We start from the raw sequence: 16,298 nt of genomic DNA, 5'->3' as shown, positions 1-16,298 counted from the left end.
GTCGTGCTATGTGAGGTCATAGGCCTGAGATAAATATTGAAATTCTTTAATATAGTTATCTGGGTTGGCAGAAAAAGAGCCGTTTTCCAATCAGAGAGAGCTTGTAAAGAGAAAGGATCGTGAACGCGGACCACTCCCTCGACCCCTGCCACCTCCTGCAAGGGACAGACAAGGTCGTTGCTGAGACCGAGTCCGGGGCAGCGACCGGAAGGGAAGTCGGAGGAGATGGGGGAGTCGGAGCGGAGGGAGTAGGAGGGACGGGGTTAGGTTAGTGTAAGGGGGGGTGTAGAGGAGCCGCTGGTCCCGAGCGGGTGGGAAGATGTGTGAGGTTTTCGGTTTCCGAAAGGGGAGAAGGGGAGTAAGAGTAGAGGTCCTTGGAATTGGTAGGAGGTATGTTAGGAGGTGCGGTACAGGCAAGAAGGACTTGGGTAGTCGAACATTGAGAGCAGAGGGAGGGACGAGAGCGCAGATCCCAAAAAACTTGTATATAAGGAACCTCGAGCCACTTGCCTTGGCGTCTGCAAAGATTATCAAGAGCCATAAGACTTTGGTAATCGAAAGTACCCTCTGGAGGCCATTGAGACTGATTGTCTAATTGGTATTGAGGCCAGGCTACAGTACAATAATGGATAAGGTGTTGTCTCCTCAGGTCATGGGAATATCCCCAGACTAAAGTTAGCTACTAGGGGTTTTGGGGTCGAATTTGGATTGGGCACTTCCCATGATTCCTGCCTGGTAACCCAGAGACTGAAAACAGGCGTCCCCGTTTGCAGCTCTCAGGGTCATGGACAGAAACAGAGCTCACCGTGAGGATGAGGACGTCTCCTGATCCCCAGGGACCGGCGGAGAGCCACCCGGTGGCTCGGCAGAGGTGCCCTGGCGCGGCCGTGGATTCAGGCAGGACGACTCGGAGGGAGGCACAGAATCAGGGGCTTACCCGGCGTTTCCAGGCGCTGGGTTCAGTTAAGGTCCTGGTGGCGAGAGGAGAGAGGGTCCCCACCAACGTGGGGCCTTGATCTCCCCCGGGGTTTCGGCACCAAATGTTAGTTTTTTCCCAAATGAACGGCGGAGAAATTAAAACAAAACAAAACAAAACAAAACGGCAGAGCCAGGCAGTAGGTTCAAGAGTGCTTTAATGGGGAGTGCTCCCGGGCGAGGTTCCATGACGACTTGGAGGGGCTTGAGTCAGGGAAGTCGCGCCCAGGCAAACCGCAGGGGGTTCTATAAAGATATTTCGGCGGGAAGATGGGGGCAGGGTGGCATTCCAATTAGGGCAAGGGTTACAGGTCTTTGTAAGCTAAATTAGGGTAGGGAGGTAAGGGTGTTGGCAGGAAGATGGAGATAGGGCTTCATTCCAGTTAGGGCAAGGGTTACAGGTCTTTGTGTGCTGAGTTAGGGTAGGGCGGGTAGGGCTGCAAGGCGGCCTTATTGCGAGGCTGCTGGCCTGGGGTCGCTGTTTTGAGGTCCCCAGTCTCGCCAGCCCAACAAGTGATAGGGTGTGAGAGCCTCACACCTGCTGAAGCTTCATCACTACATTTTAGTGAGGTTTCCTGTTACTAATTTTCACACAATTGAATTTTTATTAAATCAGTCATCACAAAAAGGAAGCATTTTCTATTAACTGATAAACTTTTTTTTTTTAAGATTTTATTTATTTATTCATGAGAGAGAGAGAGAGGCAGAGACACAGAGGGAGAAACAGGCTCCATGCAGGAAGCCCAACACGGAACTCGATCCTGGGTCTCCAGGACCACACCCTGGGCTGAAGGCGGCGCTAAACCACTGAACCACCCGGGCTGCCCAGTGATAGACTTTTTTACTTGGAAAGAATATGTTATTAAAATTAGTGATAATAAAAGCAAATGATTTATTGCGGTTGAGAGATGAGAATAAACACATTCGACTCTTAAAAGCGCCAATGGCTAACAATAAATTCTGAAAGTGAATTTCATTTTATGGAGAATAATTTACAAAAGCTGCCTATTAAATACTGTATTGCATTACATTTAGGCACTGATTTTTTTGTACATTCTTTTATTGGATTTCGATTTGCCAACATATAGTATAACACCCAGTGCTCTCACCCTGTCAAGTGCCCCCCTCAGAAGGCACTGATTTTTTTTTTTAAGATTTTATTTATTTATTTGACAGCACAAGAAGGGGGAGCGGGAGGAGAAGCAGGCTCCTCGCTGAGCAGGGAGCCTGATGTGGGGCTTGATTCCAGGACCCTGGGATCATGACTTGAGCCAAAGGCAGATGCTTAACTGACTCAACCACTTAGGCATCGTACTTTTTTTTTTAAAGGCATCATACTTTTAAGCACTAATTAAAACAAAAAACTTTAGCAAAATAAACTTATTTCAATTGAATTCTTAGCACTTTTATCATAAGTAATGCTATTCTTACAATCTGCTGTATGATGGGGGAAATGGTAAGAAAAGAAGCAAGGGGAAAGGGAATGGTTCTGGCAAGTAAAGAAAGTGCCCAACAACTAGAACTATCAGGATTTTCTGAAGGCAAGGTAACGGGTTCGTCGGTTTTTTTTTTTATTTTTTTCTTTATTTATTTATGATAGTCACACACACACAGAGAGAGAGGCAGAGAGAGAAGCAGGCCCCACGCACCGGGAGCCCGACGCGGGACTCGATCCCGGGCCTCCAGGATGGCGCCCTGGGCCAAAGGCAGGCGCCAAACCACTGCACCACCCAGGGATCCCCTCGTCGGGGTTTAATCATGTCAAATAAATACACCAGAGTTAGACTATCATATCAATAACAACATTAAAAAAAAGACTAAAATAACTCATTGCTCAACATCTAGTTGATGCTAGACTATAGCCAAGTAAAGAAGACTAAAATAAATTATATAATTAGTAAATTATATAAATTAGTAAATTAGTATATTAGTAAATTATTTTTCTTTCCTAAAATTAAGCCTAGCTAGATGAAAATCTGGGAGGGAATATTAAAGTAAAAATGAAACTCAAGCCATTAGAATTTTTCAAAAACAAGAAAAATAAAAATCACAAAATATCAATTTCATTGTTATCTAAATCAGAAAAAGTAAGTTTCAAGTACTGACTAAAGAGGGGCACCTGGGTGGCTCAGCGGTTGAGCATCTGCCTTTGGCTCAGGCCATGATCCTGGGGTCCCAGGATGGAGTCCCACATTGGGCTCCCTGCAAGGAGGCTGCTTCTCCCTCTGCCTGTGTCTCTGCCTCTTTCTCTGTGTGTCTCTCGTGAATAAATAAATAAAATCTTTGGGAAAAAAAAGGATTTTATCTCAGAGGAGCGAGGAGTGCGTCTTGTGCAAGGATATGAGGTTGCAGTGAAGGACACTGAAGGCCCATCTAGGCCTAGGGGCTGTGAGTTGGTGTAGCTCCTCAGGCTGCTGCCCCTGGGCCTCCAATGCCCTATGGTACTCTACCCTTGAAGCACCACCCAGGCAGGTGGTGCAAACTGCTGGCTGAAAGATTCTTTGGACTTTGGGATTTTTGTTGTTATTATAATTTTCTTAATTTAGGAAAGATTGAAACTGAAAGGAAGAGTCAGGAAGCCCAAGTCTGCCTTCAGTTCACCCTCAGACAAAAAAAAATTTTTTAACAGGTCATTTGAGATCTATTTCACATACCCACAAAATTTACTCTTTTAAAAAGAATATAATCCTGTGTTTTTATTTTAGTATATTCACCAACTTGTACAACCATCACAATTATTTAATTTTTGAATATTTTCATTACCCCAAAAAGAAACCCCACAACCATCAGCAGTCCTTCCCTTTTTTCCCCTCACCCAGTTCCTGGAACCACTTATCTATTTTCTGCCTCTGTGGATGTGATTGTTTAGGGCATTTTGTATAAATGCAATTGGAAAATATGTGACTAAAAATTTGAGTCTAACTTATTTCAGTTGGCATAATGTTTTCAAGGTTTTTCTATGTTGTAGATGTATCAGTATTTCTTGCTTTCTTACGGCTGAAAAACATTGCGTTGTATGGCTAGCCCCTCATTTTATTTATCTTTTTGTCAGTTGATGGACGTTTGGATTGTTTCCACTGTGTTGCTCTTATGAGTAGTGCTGCTATGAACATTTGTGCACAGATTTTTCGTGTAGGTGTCTTTGTGTGTGTGTGTGTGTGTGTGTGTGTGTAGGTGTCTTTTCAGTTCTCTTGGACATAACCCAAGGAGTGGAATTGCTGGGTCACATAGAGACTCTGTGTTTAACGTTATGAGGAACCATCAGACCATTTTCCAAAGCACTGACCCATTTGGATTCAGTCTTGACTCCTGTATTTCCACAGTTTATAGCATCCACTACAACTGGCCATGCTTTACAGCTCCTTGCCTGAAGACCCTTTTTCCTCACTAGATACCAGCTCCTTAAAAACAGGGATGAAGGGATCCCTGGGTGGCTCAGCGGTTTAGCGCCTGCCTTTGACCCAGGGCATGATCCTGGAGACCTGGGATTGAGTCCCATATTGAGTCCCACATCGGGCTCCCTGCATGGAGCCTGCTTCTCCCTCTGCCTATGTCTCTGCCTCTCTCTCTCTTTGTGTGTCTCTCATGAATAAATAAATAAAATATTTAAACAATAAACAGGGATGATTGTAACTTAATACACTGCCATAACTATTTTGATATTCTCTGTCTCCATGTGAGTAAAATGGCAACAATTTACTGGAATTGATAGATAATATCCCTGGAAAAGTTTTGTATCATGAGAGTGATTTCTTAGTTTGGTCTGCCAGATGGCCCAAATAAATTATTTGTGCTTCTGGTTAGGGAGCAAGAAAAGAATATCCTAAAAACATTAATAGGGACACCTAGGTGGCTCAGTGGTTGAGCATCTGCCTTTGGCTAAGGTCGTTATCCCAGGGTTCTGGGATCGAGTCCTGCATCGGGCTACCCACAGGAACCTGTTTCTCCCTCTGCCTAGGTCTCTGCCTCTCTCTGTGTGTCTCTCATGAATAAATAAATAAAATCTTAAAAAAGAAAAGAGAAGAAAATCCTGGCAGTTTCTCTTTCGTACTCATGAAGTTGGATTTTTCTCCTTTCCAATTAAGTTATAGTTATAAAATGAACTATAAGAGTGAAAAAGCAAGATTTTTTGTACATATGGATTTATTTTCTGTTATATACTTCCAGTTTTCTTCTTTAGAGTGCTCTGAACAGAGCTTTCCAGGAGTAAGTCATTCTCAGGTCCCCAGTTGTGGGTTGTCCCTGTGACTGTTGGCTCCATACTGGCTACCACGTTCTGCATTTCTTTCATTTGCTCTCATAGATTCTCTGAGAATACACTGTGCAGAGAATTGTTCAGTTTTGTATCCTGTATGAACATTTGTTCATTCTTCAATCTCTTGTTTTCCATACGCTTTCTTCTTTTGGATCTAATAACTAAAATGTAGACATAATGTTATTGAGATACTTAGGAATAAAGACAAAAGATATGAGGGGAAAACTTGGAAAAATAAGGTATAAATAGAATTTTCAAGATATAATGAATGTTATTTGTCTGAAAAGGATGGTGGAAATTGAATTTTAAAATTATTTTCCCTCAAAAAAATGAAATTATTTTCCCACTTCTTATATACAGGCTTTATAAATACACCAGTTAAAAAAAATGTCAGCTGACAAATGGATAAAGATGTGGTATATATAAACAATAGAATATTACTCAGCCATAAAAGGAAATGAAATCTTGCCATTTGCAATGTCATGGATGGAGCTAGAGTATTATGCTAAGTGAAGTAAGTCAGTCAGAGAAAGGCAAATAGCATGATTTTACTTGTGTGTAATTTTAGATCCATACCAGGGATGCCTCTATGGTTGAATCAGACACCACACTCTACATATTTTTGCTGTAGAATTTTTTAAATTGAAAATCCAAGAATCTCAGAACTTCTATAAAATCAGGTGTATATGAACACACATCCTGCCTTCTCCTCACAAAAACTTGCAGGCGTGGTGAGCATCTCTCACACAAGGGTCTGTTTTCTGGGCCTGGATCCTGTTCCCACATCAGAGGGAGGCCAACTGTGACAGAGAGACACCTGTCTATGTTCTAGACTCAGGAATAACACCACACTGTAAAGTGTGTTAAAGGGAAATGTGTAGTCTGGGGAAAGTTTTGTCCCCTGAACTCTGCTTCTGGTCCTTGGAATTACCTCACAAAAGGGACCAAGCAACCCATGGCTGTTTGCTCTCTGTGTAATGTGATGAAAACAGTTCATTTCTGTAGGTCTGACTGTAAACATTTGCTTTTATTACCCCAAACTCCATTAAATCCCTCCTAGCTTTGTCTTTGAAAAACAAACCATCAAGTCCAGCTCAGTTTTCACGTGACTCTGCATCTGACATGATAAACTGGTGGGTTAATTACCTGAGTGAATGAACTTTTCCAGCTCTTTCTCATTCTCTGGAAGTAGGTAGGTGGACTCATCCTGGCTCTCATCCTCAGAGACCTCGTCCTCATCTCCCAGAAATGGTATCCTGACATTGTTATAAAGCCACACCAGTTGCTGTCTTTCCTCAGCCTGGACCAGCCGACTGGAGAATAATGTGGATGAATTTAAGAGCACAATTTTCACGGTAAATCATTACATCTTAATCCTGTGATCTTCAACTGGAAACAAGTCACTGGTACATGGTGGTAGTCAGGGGAGGGAGGCAGAAGCAGATTGGGCTCTGGTGTGCACTGATAGGAAGAAGATGGGCAAGGATGCCCAATGTGGCTCAGGACCAGCATTAGATGAGGGGAATAAGGAACTCATGGAGGGCACAAAATAATATAAGAATATAATAATGTCTTCTTTTTAGGCTAAATAATATCTTTTTAAAAAAGATTTATTTATTTATTCATGATAAACACACACACACACACACACACACACAGAGCGGGGGGGGGGGAGGCATGCAGAGACACAGGCAGAGGGAGAAGCAGGCTCCATGCCGGGAGCCCGATGCGGAACTCGATTCCGGGACTCCAGGATCGCACTCTGGGCCAAATGCAGGTGCCAAACCACCAAGCCACCCAGGGATCCCTAGGCTAAATAATATCTTAATGCAATATTTTACAAAAGAAAAATGAATGCCAAGAAATCCATGATGAACAAAATATCAACATTTTAAATAAAGTCCATCTAGGTATTACTGATTTTTCCTTTTGCTCACCCTCTGAAATAGCTTGACCTGGCACTGTTACTGATCCTGTATTTAAAATGTTGTTATTTTGTTCATTGTGGATATTTTGTGAAATAAATTTAGATTTTATAAAATATTGCCTTCAAATATTATTCATTTTGGGGCACCTGGGTGGCCCAGTTGGTTAGGCATCTGCCTTCAGCTTAGGTCATGATTCCAGTTCCTAGGATCATGCCCCACACTGGGCTCCCTGCTCCGTGGGAAGCCAGCTTCTTCCTCTCCCTCTGTTGCTCCCCTTGGTTGTGCTCTCTATCAAATAAATAAATAAAATCTTTAAAATAAAATAAAATACTATTCATCTTGATGACTGAGTTTTTTGGCACCCTCTTAAATTTTGTACCTGAGGTAGGTGCCTTGCTCACCCCACCCCAGAATAAGCCCTGGAAGTGGATTTTCAAGCAGCTATGTGAAAAGGGGTAATAGAATGCTTTCCTTTTTCCTAACATACATACCTTCCTTTTTTTTTTTTTTTATACCTTCCTAATTCTGTTTGATGTATGTAATTAGGAAGAACTAGGCTGATCCTAAACATCATTAAGAATAGTTACCCGGGGATCCCTGGGTGGTGCAGCGGTTTAGCGCCTGCCTTTGGCCCAGGGCGCCATCCTGGAGACCCAGGATCGAATCCCACGTCGGGCTCCTGGTGCATGGAGGCTACTTCTCCCTCTGCTTGTGTCTCTGCCTCTCTCTGTGACTATCATAAATAAATTTTTAAAAAATTAAAAAAAAAAGAATAATTACCCAAGGGATGCCTAGGTGGCTTAGCGGTTAAGCATCTGCCTTCCAGCTCAGGCTGTGATCCTGGGGTCCCAGGATCAAGTCCCACATTGGGCTACCTGCATGGAGCCTGCTTCTTTCTCTGCCTCTCTCTCTGTGTGTCTCTAATGAATGAATACATAAATAAATAAATAAAATCTTAAAAAAGAAAAAAAAGAATAGGGCAGCCCAGCTGGCTCAGTGGTTTAGCGCCTGCCTTTGGCCCAGGGCATGATTCTGGAGTCCTGGGATCGAGTCCCACGTCAGGCTCCCTGCATGGAGCCTGCTTTTCCCTCTGCCTGTGTCTCTGCATCTCTCTCTCTCTCTCTCTCTCTCTCTCATGAATAAATAAATTAAATAAATAAATAAAATCTTTAAAAAAGGAGTAATTAACCAAATCCTGGTCTTGTCCCAATGTCTTTATTACAATTGCAAGATGTGCCAAAAAAAGAAAAAAACAACTCAGTAATGATGGTAAATATTGTAGCTCAATACCTTAAATTGAAATGAATGAAAAAAATCTGTGATAAACCAATATCAAAATTTCAAATAAACATAGGATCCAATAGTGCTATGATGAACCATATGGGAACCTGAGTCAAAAGAAAAAGGTGAGCCCCTTATATATGTTTTTATGTATTTTTAATTTTTATTTTTTTTTAAATCTTTTTTTTTAAAATTTATTTATGATAGTCACAGAGAGAGAGAGAGAGAGGCAGAGACACAGGCAGAGGGAGAAGCAGGCTCCATGCACCGGGAGCCTGATGTGGGATTCGATCCCGGGTCTCCAGGATCGCGCCCTGGGCCAAAGGCAGGCGCCAAACCGCTGCGCCACCCAGGGATCCCATAATTTTTATTTTTTTAAAGATTTTATTTATTCATGAAAGAGAGAGGCAGAGACATAGACAGAGGGAAAAGCAGGCTCCTTGCAGGAAGCCTGATGTGGGACTCAATCCCCAGATGGGGATCCCGCCCTGAGCCAAAGGCAGATGCTCAATCACTGAGCCACCCAGGGGTCTCTTATGTAATTTTTTAGATTTATTTACTTAGGGTTGGATGGGTCCTTCACTGGCTTAAGCATCTGCCTTCATTTCAGGTCATGATCCCAGGGTCTTAGGGTTGAGCCAGGATCAGTCTCCCTACTCAGTGGGGAGTCTATTTCTCCTTCTGGGTCTGCCCCTCCCCTGCTTCTCCCTACTCCTGCTCTCTCTTGCTCTCTCTCTCAAATAAATAAACAGAATCCTTTTAAAAATTTGTTTAAAGGGGTGCTTGGGTGGCTCAGTTGTTGATCATCTGCCTTTGGCTCAGGCTGTGATTCTGGAGTCCTGGGATTGAGTTCCACATGAGGCTTGCCACAGGGAGCCTGCTTTTCCCTCTGCCTATGTCTCTGCCTCTCTCTGTGTGTCTCTCATGAATAAATAAATAAAATCTAAAAAATACAATTTGTTTTAAGATTTATTTATTTATTTCAGAGATGGGGTGGGCTCTGGAGGGGCAGAGGGAAAGGGAAGGAGAGTCCCAAGCTGACTCTGGCTGAGTGTGAAGCTCCAGGTGGGGCTTGATCCACCAACCCTGAGATTGGGTTGGTCCCAGCCAAAACCAACACCCAACCAACCGACTGTGCCACCCAGGTGCCCCATATTTTTTATGTATTTTTAAGTAGTTATTTTTTTCCAAAACATTAAAGAAGTTGATAATGTATTACCAATTTGAAAAGTAGTATATCAAAATTCACCTTAAGTTTAAATATTTTATCTATACCAGAAACAGAATTTATTATTATTTTACTTTCCTGGTTTAAATGAAAGCAAACTTACCAATAGTATTTTCTTTCTTTTTTTTAAATTTTATTTATTTATTCATGAGAGACACACAGAAAGAGAGAGAGACAAAGACACAGGCAGAGGGATAAGCAGGCTCCGTGCGGGGAGCCCGACATGGGACTCAATCCCAGGTCTCCAGGATCACACCCTGGGCTGCAGGCGGCACTAAACCGCTGCACTACCAGTTGTACAACAATACAACAATAGTATTTTCAAAATCTATTCCTGGGGCAGCCTGGGTGGCTCCGCCTTCAGCGCAGGGCGTGATCCTGGAGACTTGGGATCGAGTCCCACGTCGGGCTCCCTACATGGAGCCTGCTTCTCCTTCTACCTGTGTCTCTGCCTCTCTCTCTCTCTCTCTCTCTCTCTCTGGGTCCCTCATGAATAAATAAATTGAAAACTCTTAAAAAATCTATTCCTGGAAAAAATTAAGCACTAGAAATTACATTGAATCATGTACTTTGGGGGATATATTTTTCCTTTTGCCTCATACTCTAAAATAGCTTGATGTGGCCCTATGAATAACACAAATATAAAAGCTGTTGAGAGTTGACATTAGCTCAGCAACATAATTGGGCATTGCAAGTCCCAGAGGATGTTTTAGTGAATTATATTAGAAAACTCTCTCAATATTAACATCATTGTCTATACTAATGAAAATAAACTGAAAATGCAGCTACATGAATAGAGTGAAAGATCACCATGTTATATATCTCAGAACTAAACACGCTGGTTACACCCTCTCATTTGTAAAATGTCTTCAATTTTACCTTTAATTTTATTTGCCTTTATAGGACATACTCAAAGGTGGTCCTAAAATGAGTATCTTAAAAATTACCCCATACATGCCAACATATTCCTTGTGTTCATGCTCAATTCCAGTAGATCAAATAATGTATTACTTCCGCACGCTGTTTCTGATGGGATATAACAGAATCCTGGCACTGAATCTTGGAGAAGGAATCAGTATATCATTATGGTCAGAATAGCATAAATTCAGAGTCTGCATTTTGTCTAATACTAACTCTAAATGATCACATCATTTGAAAGAGCTTGACCACAAACTTTATTTGTGCAAACAAAATGAAGTATCTTCCCCAAATGCTACTGTTTTCCCAGATAATAACAAATGTCTAATGAAAAGAGAGCAGTCACAATTTTTCTGCTTTGCCTTAGATTCCTGTCAAAGTATCAAGCTCACTTTAGAACATCACCTTTTGGAAGGATGGAAGCATATTAGACAGTGGCTTTCAAACATTTTGACCATGGTCCACAATAGGAAATACATTTTGGGGATCCCGGGGTGGCGCAGCGGTTTGGCGCCTGCCTTTGGCCCAGGGCGCGATCCTGGAGACCAGGGATCGAATCCGACATCAGGCTCCCGGTGCAAGGAGCCTGCTTCGCCCTCTGCCTGTGTCTCTGCCTCTCTTTCTCTCTGTGACTATCATAAATAAATAAAAAAATAAAAAAAAAGGAAATACATTTTGCCTCATAACTGTGTATTTGTCTGTCTGAAAAGTTAAAAATCAGCATTTACATTAATACATGTAATGCTTTCTAATATTTTCTATCCTACTAAGTTGTATTCTGTCCTATTTTTTTTTTTAATTTATATTATGACCCAACATGAGTATGGTCCATATTCTGAAAAACGCTGGTGTGGAAATTTAGAAAGACTATAAAGGGATCCCTGGGTGGCGCTGCGGTTTGGCGCCTGCCTTTGGCCCAGGGCGCGATCCTGGAGACCCGGGATCGAATCCCACATCGGGCTCCCGGTGCATGGAGCCTGCTTCTCCCTCTGCCTGTGTCTCTGCCTCTCTCTCTCTCTGTGACTATCATAAGTAAATAAAAATTAAAAAAAAAGAAAGACTATAAAAATTTAGTGATTCTCCCTCTGCCTGTGTCTCTGCCTCTCTCTCTCTCTCTCTCTCTGTGACTATCATAAATAAAAGAAAAAAAAAAAAGAAAAAAAAAAAGGAGGGATCCCTGGGTGGCGCAGCGGTTTGGCGCCTGTCTTTGGCCCAGGGCGCGATCCTGGAGACCCCAGGATCGAATCCCACATCGGGCTCCCGGTGCATGGAGCCTGCTTCTCCCTCTGCCTGTGTCTCTGCCTCTCTCTCTCTCTCTCTCTGTGACTATCATAAATAAAATAAAAAAAAAGAAAAAAAAAATTTAGTGATTATAAGAATCATCATTACCATTGTTGATACTAAATAATAATCTAGTTAGTTTGTTATGTCTTATTTGAGGATGGTAAATGATACTTAGTATATACTTACTATATCACATAGGAAATAGTAATTCCACATATCAGGGCAATGCTGAAGGCTACGCACGCAATTACAATTACTTGAACAAGAGCAGATCTGTGTGGAATCAGTGCTGAAAATGGAAAGAAAAGTTCTCATAAAATTTCATTTCACTTGTGTCTATCAGTCAATAGATTTGTTAATCATATTGTTATTCCAAAAGGGGATGGGAGACAAAATCAGAAGTACCATAAAAGATAGCATCCTTGATTTTTAAAAATATGGAGGCTAGATTGCACAGCCCGTGTGAACAGATATAATTAGAATTCCCACGTAATCTCTAACTCCCTTTGCTTCCTCTGCCTCTTGTCCTTTGTCAAAGCCCTTTTTCACTCTGTAGAGACACAGGATCTCTGGCTCTGTATAGCAGCACCTTCCATCTCTGTAGCTGAAAGGAGAGTGGTTTTTAAAAAAACTTTTATTTATTTATTCATGAGAGACACAGAGAGAGGCAGAGACATAGGCAGAGGGAGAAACAGGCTCCCCGGGGAGCCTGATGCAGGGCTTGATCCCAGGTCCCCAGGATCACAACCTGAGCCAAAGGCAGCCGCTCAACCACTGAGCCATCCAGGCACCCTGGAGAGTGGCTTTAGTTTGACAATTCACATGTTGCATTGATGGTCTCAGGGTGTGCAGTGCTGTGCTGAAAGGGTGTTAGAGAGAAATCAAGAATGCCATTCCAGGAACCTGCATTCCAGGTGTCGGTGTTCAGGGGTGTCGAATGTGCCTTAAAACTCTGGTTGTTCTTTATAGGGCTAGGTGTATCACCCTTCCCAGTACCTGAAATTAAAAAAAAAAATGACCAGAGAGTTATCATTCATATCATTTAATTTTAATTTTAAATGAAAGAACAACTGGCAAAGTAAGTACATTATTCAGCCACTTGTAAAATCTGACACATTGAGGTGATCTTTGTCCTGCACTTGGCCCTCCTTTTCTCTGGTGCAGAAGGAGTTCTGCAACTAAACTAAAAACTTCCCTGAAGTTCACCCATCAATGAGGGTCAGGTGAGCATGATGAAAAGAACCTGGGCTATGAAAAGGCTAGTGGTGTAAAATGCATAATTGTAGACCACAGGCGTGGAGAATGTGGGTGTTCACTCTATGATTTTTTTCTACTCTCCTATGTGCTTTCAGGTTTTCCCAATGAAATACTAGGGCAGAGAGAAAAAATGAGTTACAGATGATATCAATATGGCCTCTGGGTTTGACCCTGGGAAGGTCATTGGAAGAAGACTCAGGCAGTGCTAACAATGTGGTGTGTGGTGGAGTTGCCCTAGTGACTTTAACAGTTCAACAGAGGACAGGAGGAAAGGAATTGAAGACAGTAGTTTTAGAAACTCTTGAGGAATTTGGTGTTGCGGGGGATCGGTCAGGGCATATTCCAGAAGAGCTTATGGGATCAAGAGATGGGTTTTGCTTTCTAAGATGAGAGAATTGACAGTACATTCATAGGAGAATGGGAGTGATACTCTAAGTTGTGATACTACAGGAAATGGGGAGAGAATTGCCAGTAGCACCTGTGAGTTGGCAGAGATGGATACTGGCTCACTGGCTGGGGCCATCCTTGCCCTGGAAAGGAAGGAAGGCAGAGAACAAGGGTGCAATTGCAGGTAGATGGGGGAAGGGAGATGCAGATACTCTCTTTTGACAGCTCGTATGTTGCCAGTGATGGAAGAAACAAGGGTGAGAGTAAGGTAAACATGTTGGGGGTTGTGCTGAACAAGAAAAATAGATGTGAAAATCATTATGAAGAAAAGGAGAATAAGGGAACCCTGGGTGGCACAGCGGTTTAGCCCCTGCCTTTGGCCCAGGGCGCAATCCTGGAGACCCGGGATCGAATCCCACATCGGGCTCCTGGTGCATGGAGCCTGCTTCTCCCTCTGCCTATGTCTCTGTGCCTCTCTCTCTCTCTCTCTCTCTCTCTCTCTGTGTGTGTGTGACTATCATAAATAAATAAAAATTAAAAAAATTAAAAAAAAAGAAAAGGAGAATAAGTGGGTTAGAGAAATGAGAAACATATTTTTAAAAAAGATTTATTCATTTATCTGAGAGAGTGGGCATGGGGGAAGGGGCAGAGGGAGAGAAAATCTCTAGCAGAATCCCTACTGGGCGCAGAGCCCAAAGAAGGACTCAATCTCATGATCCTGAGATCATGACCTGAGCTGAAATCAAGAGTCAAATAATTAACTAACTGCACCATCCAGGCACCCTGAGAAACACTTTTTAATAAAATCTCCTAGAAATGAAACTTCTGTGTATATTGACTATATTTTCTTATTTTCTGTATTTTTAAGTTATTTTGTTTTTAAGTAATCTCTACACCCAACATATGAGTTGCTTGAGACCAAAGTTGCACACTCCACTGACTGAGCCAGTCAGGTTTCCTATTTTCTATATTTTTGAAACTTTGGTATTTGAGGCTTTGATCCTGGACAGACTGTCCCTCCCAGGGCTATTTCCTACAAATCTCAAACAACTCCCCTATGAGCATGCCTTTGATCTAAACCATCCAATCCAGAGCCCACACTCCTAACTACCTCTCACGCACGAAGCCAATGTTCTCCCTGCCCTAAATTATCCCAGGGCCAGGTGCTGGACAACTAGAAACCACTCCTATAGCCCAGAGCCCACCAAAATCATTCCAACTCTCCACTACTCAGTGTACCTACCCACGTCACCCATTCCTTCCCTTGAAAACACCAATAAAGACTCTGGGCCATGCTCTTCCCTCTCATCCCTCTGCTTCCTGCTTCTAGAAATCTGTGAGTATAATGTTCTTCCTTCATGAACAATAATTTCCACATCTGTATGTCTTATCATATCTGATTAAAAATAAATCTCAGGTATATTTCAATACTCTGGGCCAAAAAGTATATACATTCTTTTTTATTTTAAGAATAGTCAATGGCCCTTTATAGAAGTTGCACTTGTTCCTAGCCTACACACCAGATATGAGATTATATACACTTGAAACTAACAGGATACTATGTTAATTATACTTCAATTAAAAAAAATGTTAGATTAGGGGCACCTGGGTGTCTCAGTTGGCTAAGCATCTGACTCTTGATTTTGCTCAGGTCTTGATCTCAGGGTCATGAGTTCAAGCCCCACATTGGGCTCCACATTGGGCATGAAGCCTACTTAAAGAGAGAGAGAGAGAGAGAGAGATTATATTTCCCAACTCCTTTGCCAGTTTTTTAATGAAATATTCTGTCCACTTTCAACATGATAGCTGAAAACTGGAATGAATATTTTCTTTATTATCAATTAAGCTTCTTTCCATATAACCAAGCACTAAGAATTACAGAGAAAACTGAGTCTTCAATAATCTAAAACAATTCTGCCCTCTATCTCCATATTGGAACCTGCACTTGGAACCCAAAGCTCAGGCACCTCGGAGGTCTCTCTAGTGGAAGCTCACAGCACAAGTTGGTTTCAAGGTAAAGATTAGAACCCCAGGTCTCTTGGCTTTGGCAGTATGGGGGTGAACAGGCAAGTGAAATATTCATAGCTAAGCTTTAAAAAAATCAATAATGTGTCCAGGATTGCTGGATGTATTAATTGTGTTTTTAAGATTCTCTGTATTTCCTGATTCTTTGACATGTGCTATTTCCTAATCTGCTCTGAGTGGCATCATGCCTGAATCAACCATCCAGGGGGACTCCTTTTTCTAATTTGCATAAAGGGCTGTACAAATTAGTGATGAGCACTGTGGGGGTGTCCTCTGGAGCCATACACCACAACAGCTTTGGGAATGTCCCTGAATCCCCACCACCCTCCCAGATCCCTTGACTTACCATGATGCCTTGGGAATTGGTTGGGCATAGTAGATCTCAGAGCTAGAAGGCCATTCAAAGGAATCAGAGAGAAGAGACAAGTTTAAGATAGATTTAGGAAAATAAAGAAATAACTTGGTATTAGACAAGGGGACCTAATAGCTAAGATGGTAATGCTGTTAATAAATTTATTACAATGCCTCATTGAAATATGTGACTTAATTTGCAATTTCTTTTGTTTGCATCTAGTGTATACTTTTATGAATACAGAGTGTAAGAACATAATGCATTTGGCTTCTGGTCTGTTTTTGCAGTCACATGAGCTGGTTGAGGACCTCACAGATTTGAAGGGGTCTGTGGCAAAAGGTCAGAGAGCCAGTGCCAGGGAGGGCCCCATGGCAGTATCCTTTCCTCCTACAGAAATTAGATGCTATT

The 16,298-nt window shown here is 42.1% G+C and overlaps 1 protein-coding gene across 1 annotated transcript; it reads right to left on the bottom strand.

Annotated features, from left to right (window-relative positions):
• Positions 1 to 5,272: 5,272 nt before the first annotated feature.
• C2H19orf18 (chromosome 2 C19orf18 homolog) lies at positions 5,273 to 15,996 on the bottom strand. Its single transcript, XM_041733690.1, has 5 exons — positions 15,885 to 15,996; positions 12,773 to 12,865; positions 12,056 to 12,158; positions 6,377 to 6,543; positions 5,273 to 5,391 (listed from the first exon to the last, which is right to left on the bottom strand). The coding sequence occupies exons 1-5, from the start codon at positions 15,910 to 15,912 to the stop codon at positions 5,273 to 5,275; spliced, it is 510 nt and encodes a 169-aa protein (XP_041589624.1). The 5' UTR covers positions 15,913 to 15,996.
• Positions 15,997 to 16,298: the final 302 nt, after the last annotated feature.

This window comes from Vulpes lagopus, chromosome 2 (assembly GCF_018345385.1).
Source record: "Vulpes lagopus strain Blue_001 chromosome 2, ASM1834538v1, whole genome shotgun sequence".
NCBI classification, from domain to species: Eukaryota; Metazoa; Chordata; class Mammalia; order Carnivora; family Canidae; genus Vulpes; species Vulpes lagopus.
This window is presented reverse-complemented; position numbering and strand designations above follow the sequence as displayed.

What these genes read in the sequence shown, in the direction of transcription:
- C2H19orf18 (XM_041733690.1), bottom strand. Translation starts at nt 15,912, where the DNA reads ATGCCCAACCAATTCCCAAGGCATCATG. An exon ending in CCAATTCCCAAGGCATCATG is followed by an intron (nt 12,866 to 15,884) that starts GTAAGTCAAGGG and finishes TTTTAATTTCAG; the next exon opens with GTACTGGGAAGGGTGATACA. An exon ending in ACTATTTCCTATGTGATATA is followed by an intron (nt 6,544 to 12,055) that starts GTAAGTATATAC and finishes ATTATTCTCCAG; the next exon opens with TCGGCTGGTCCAGGCTGAGG.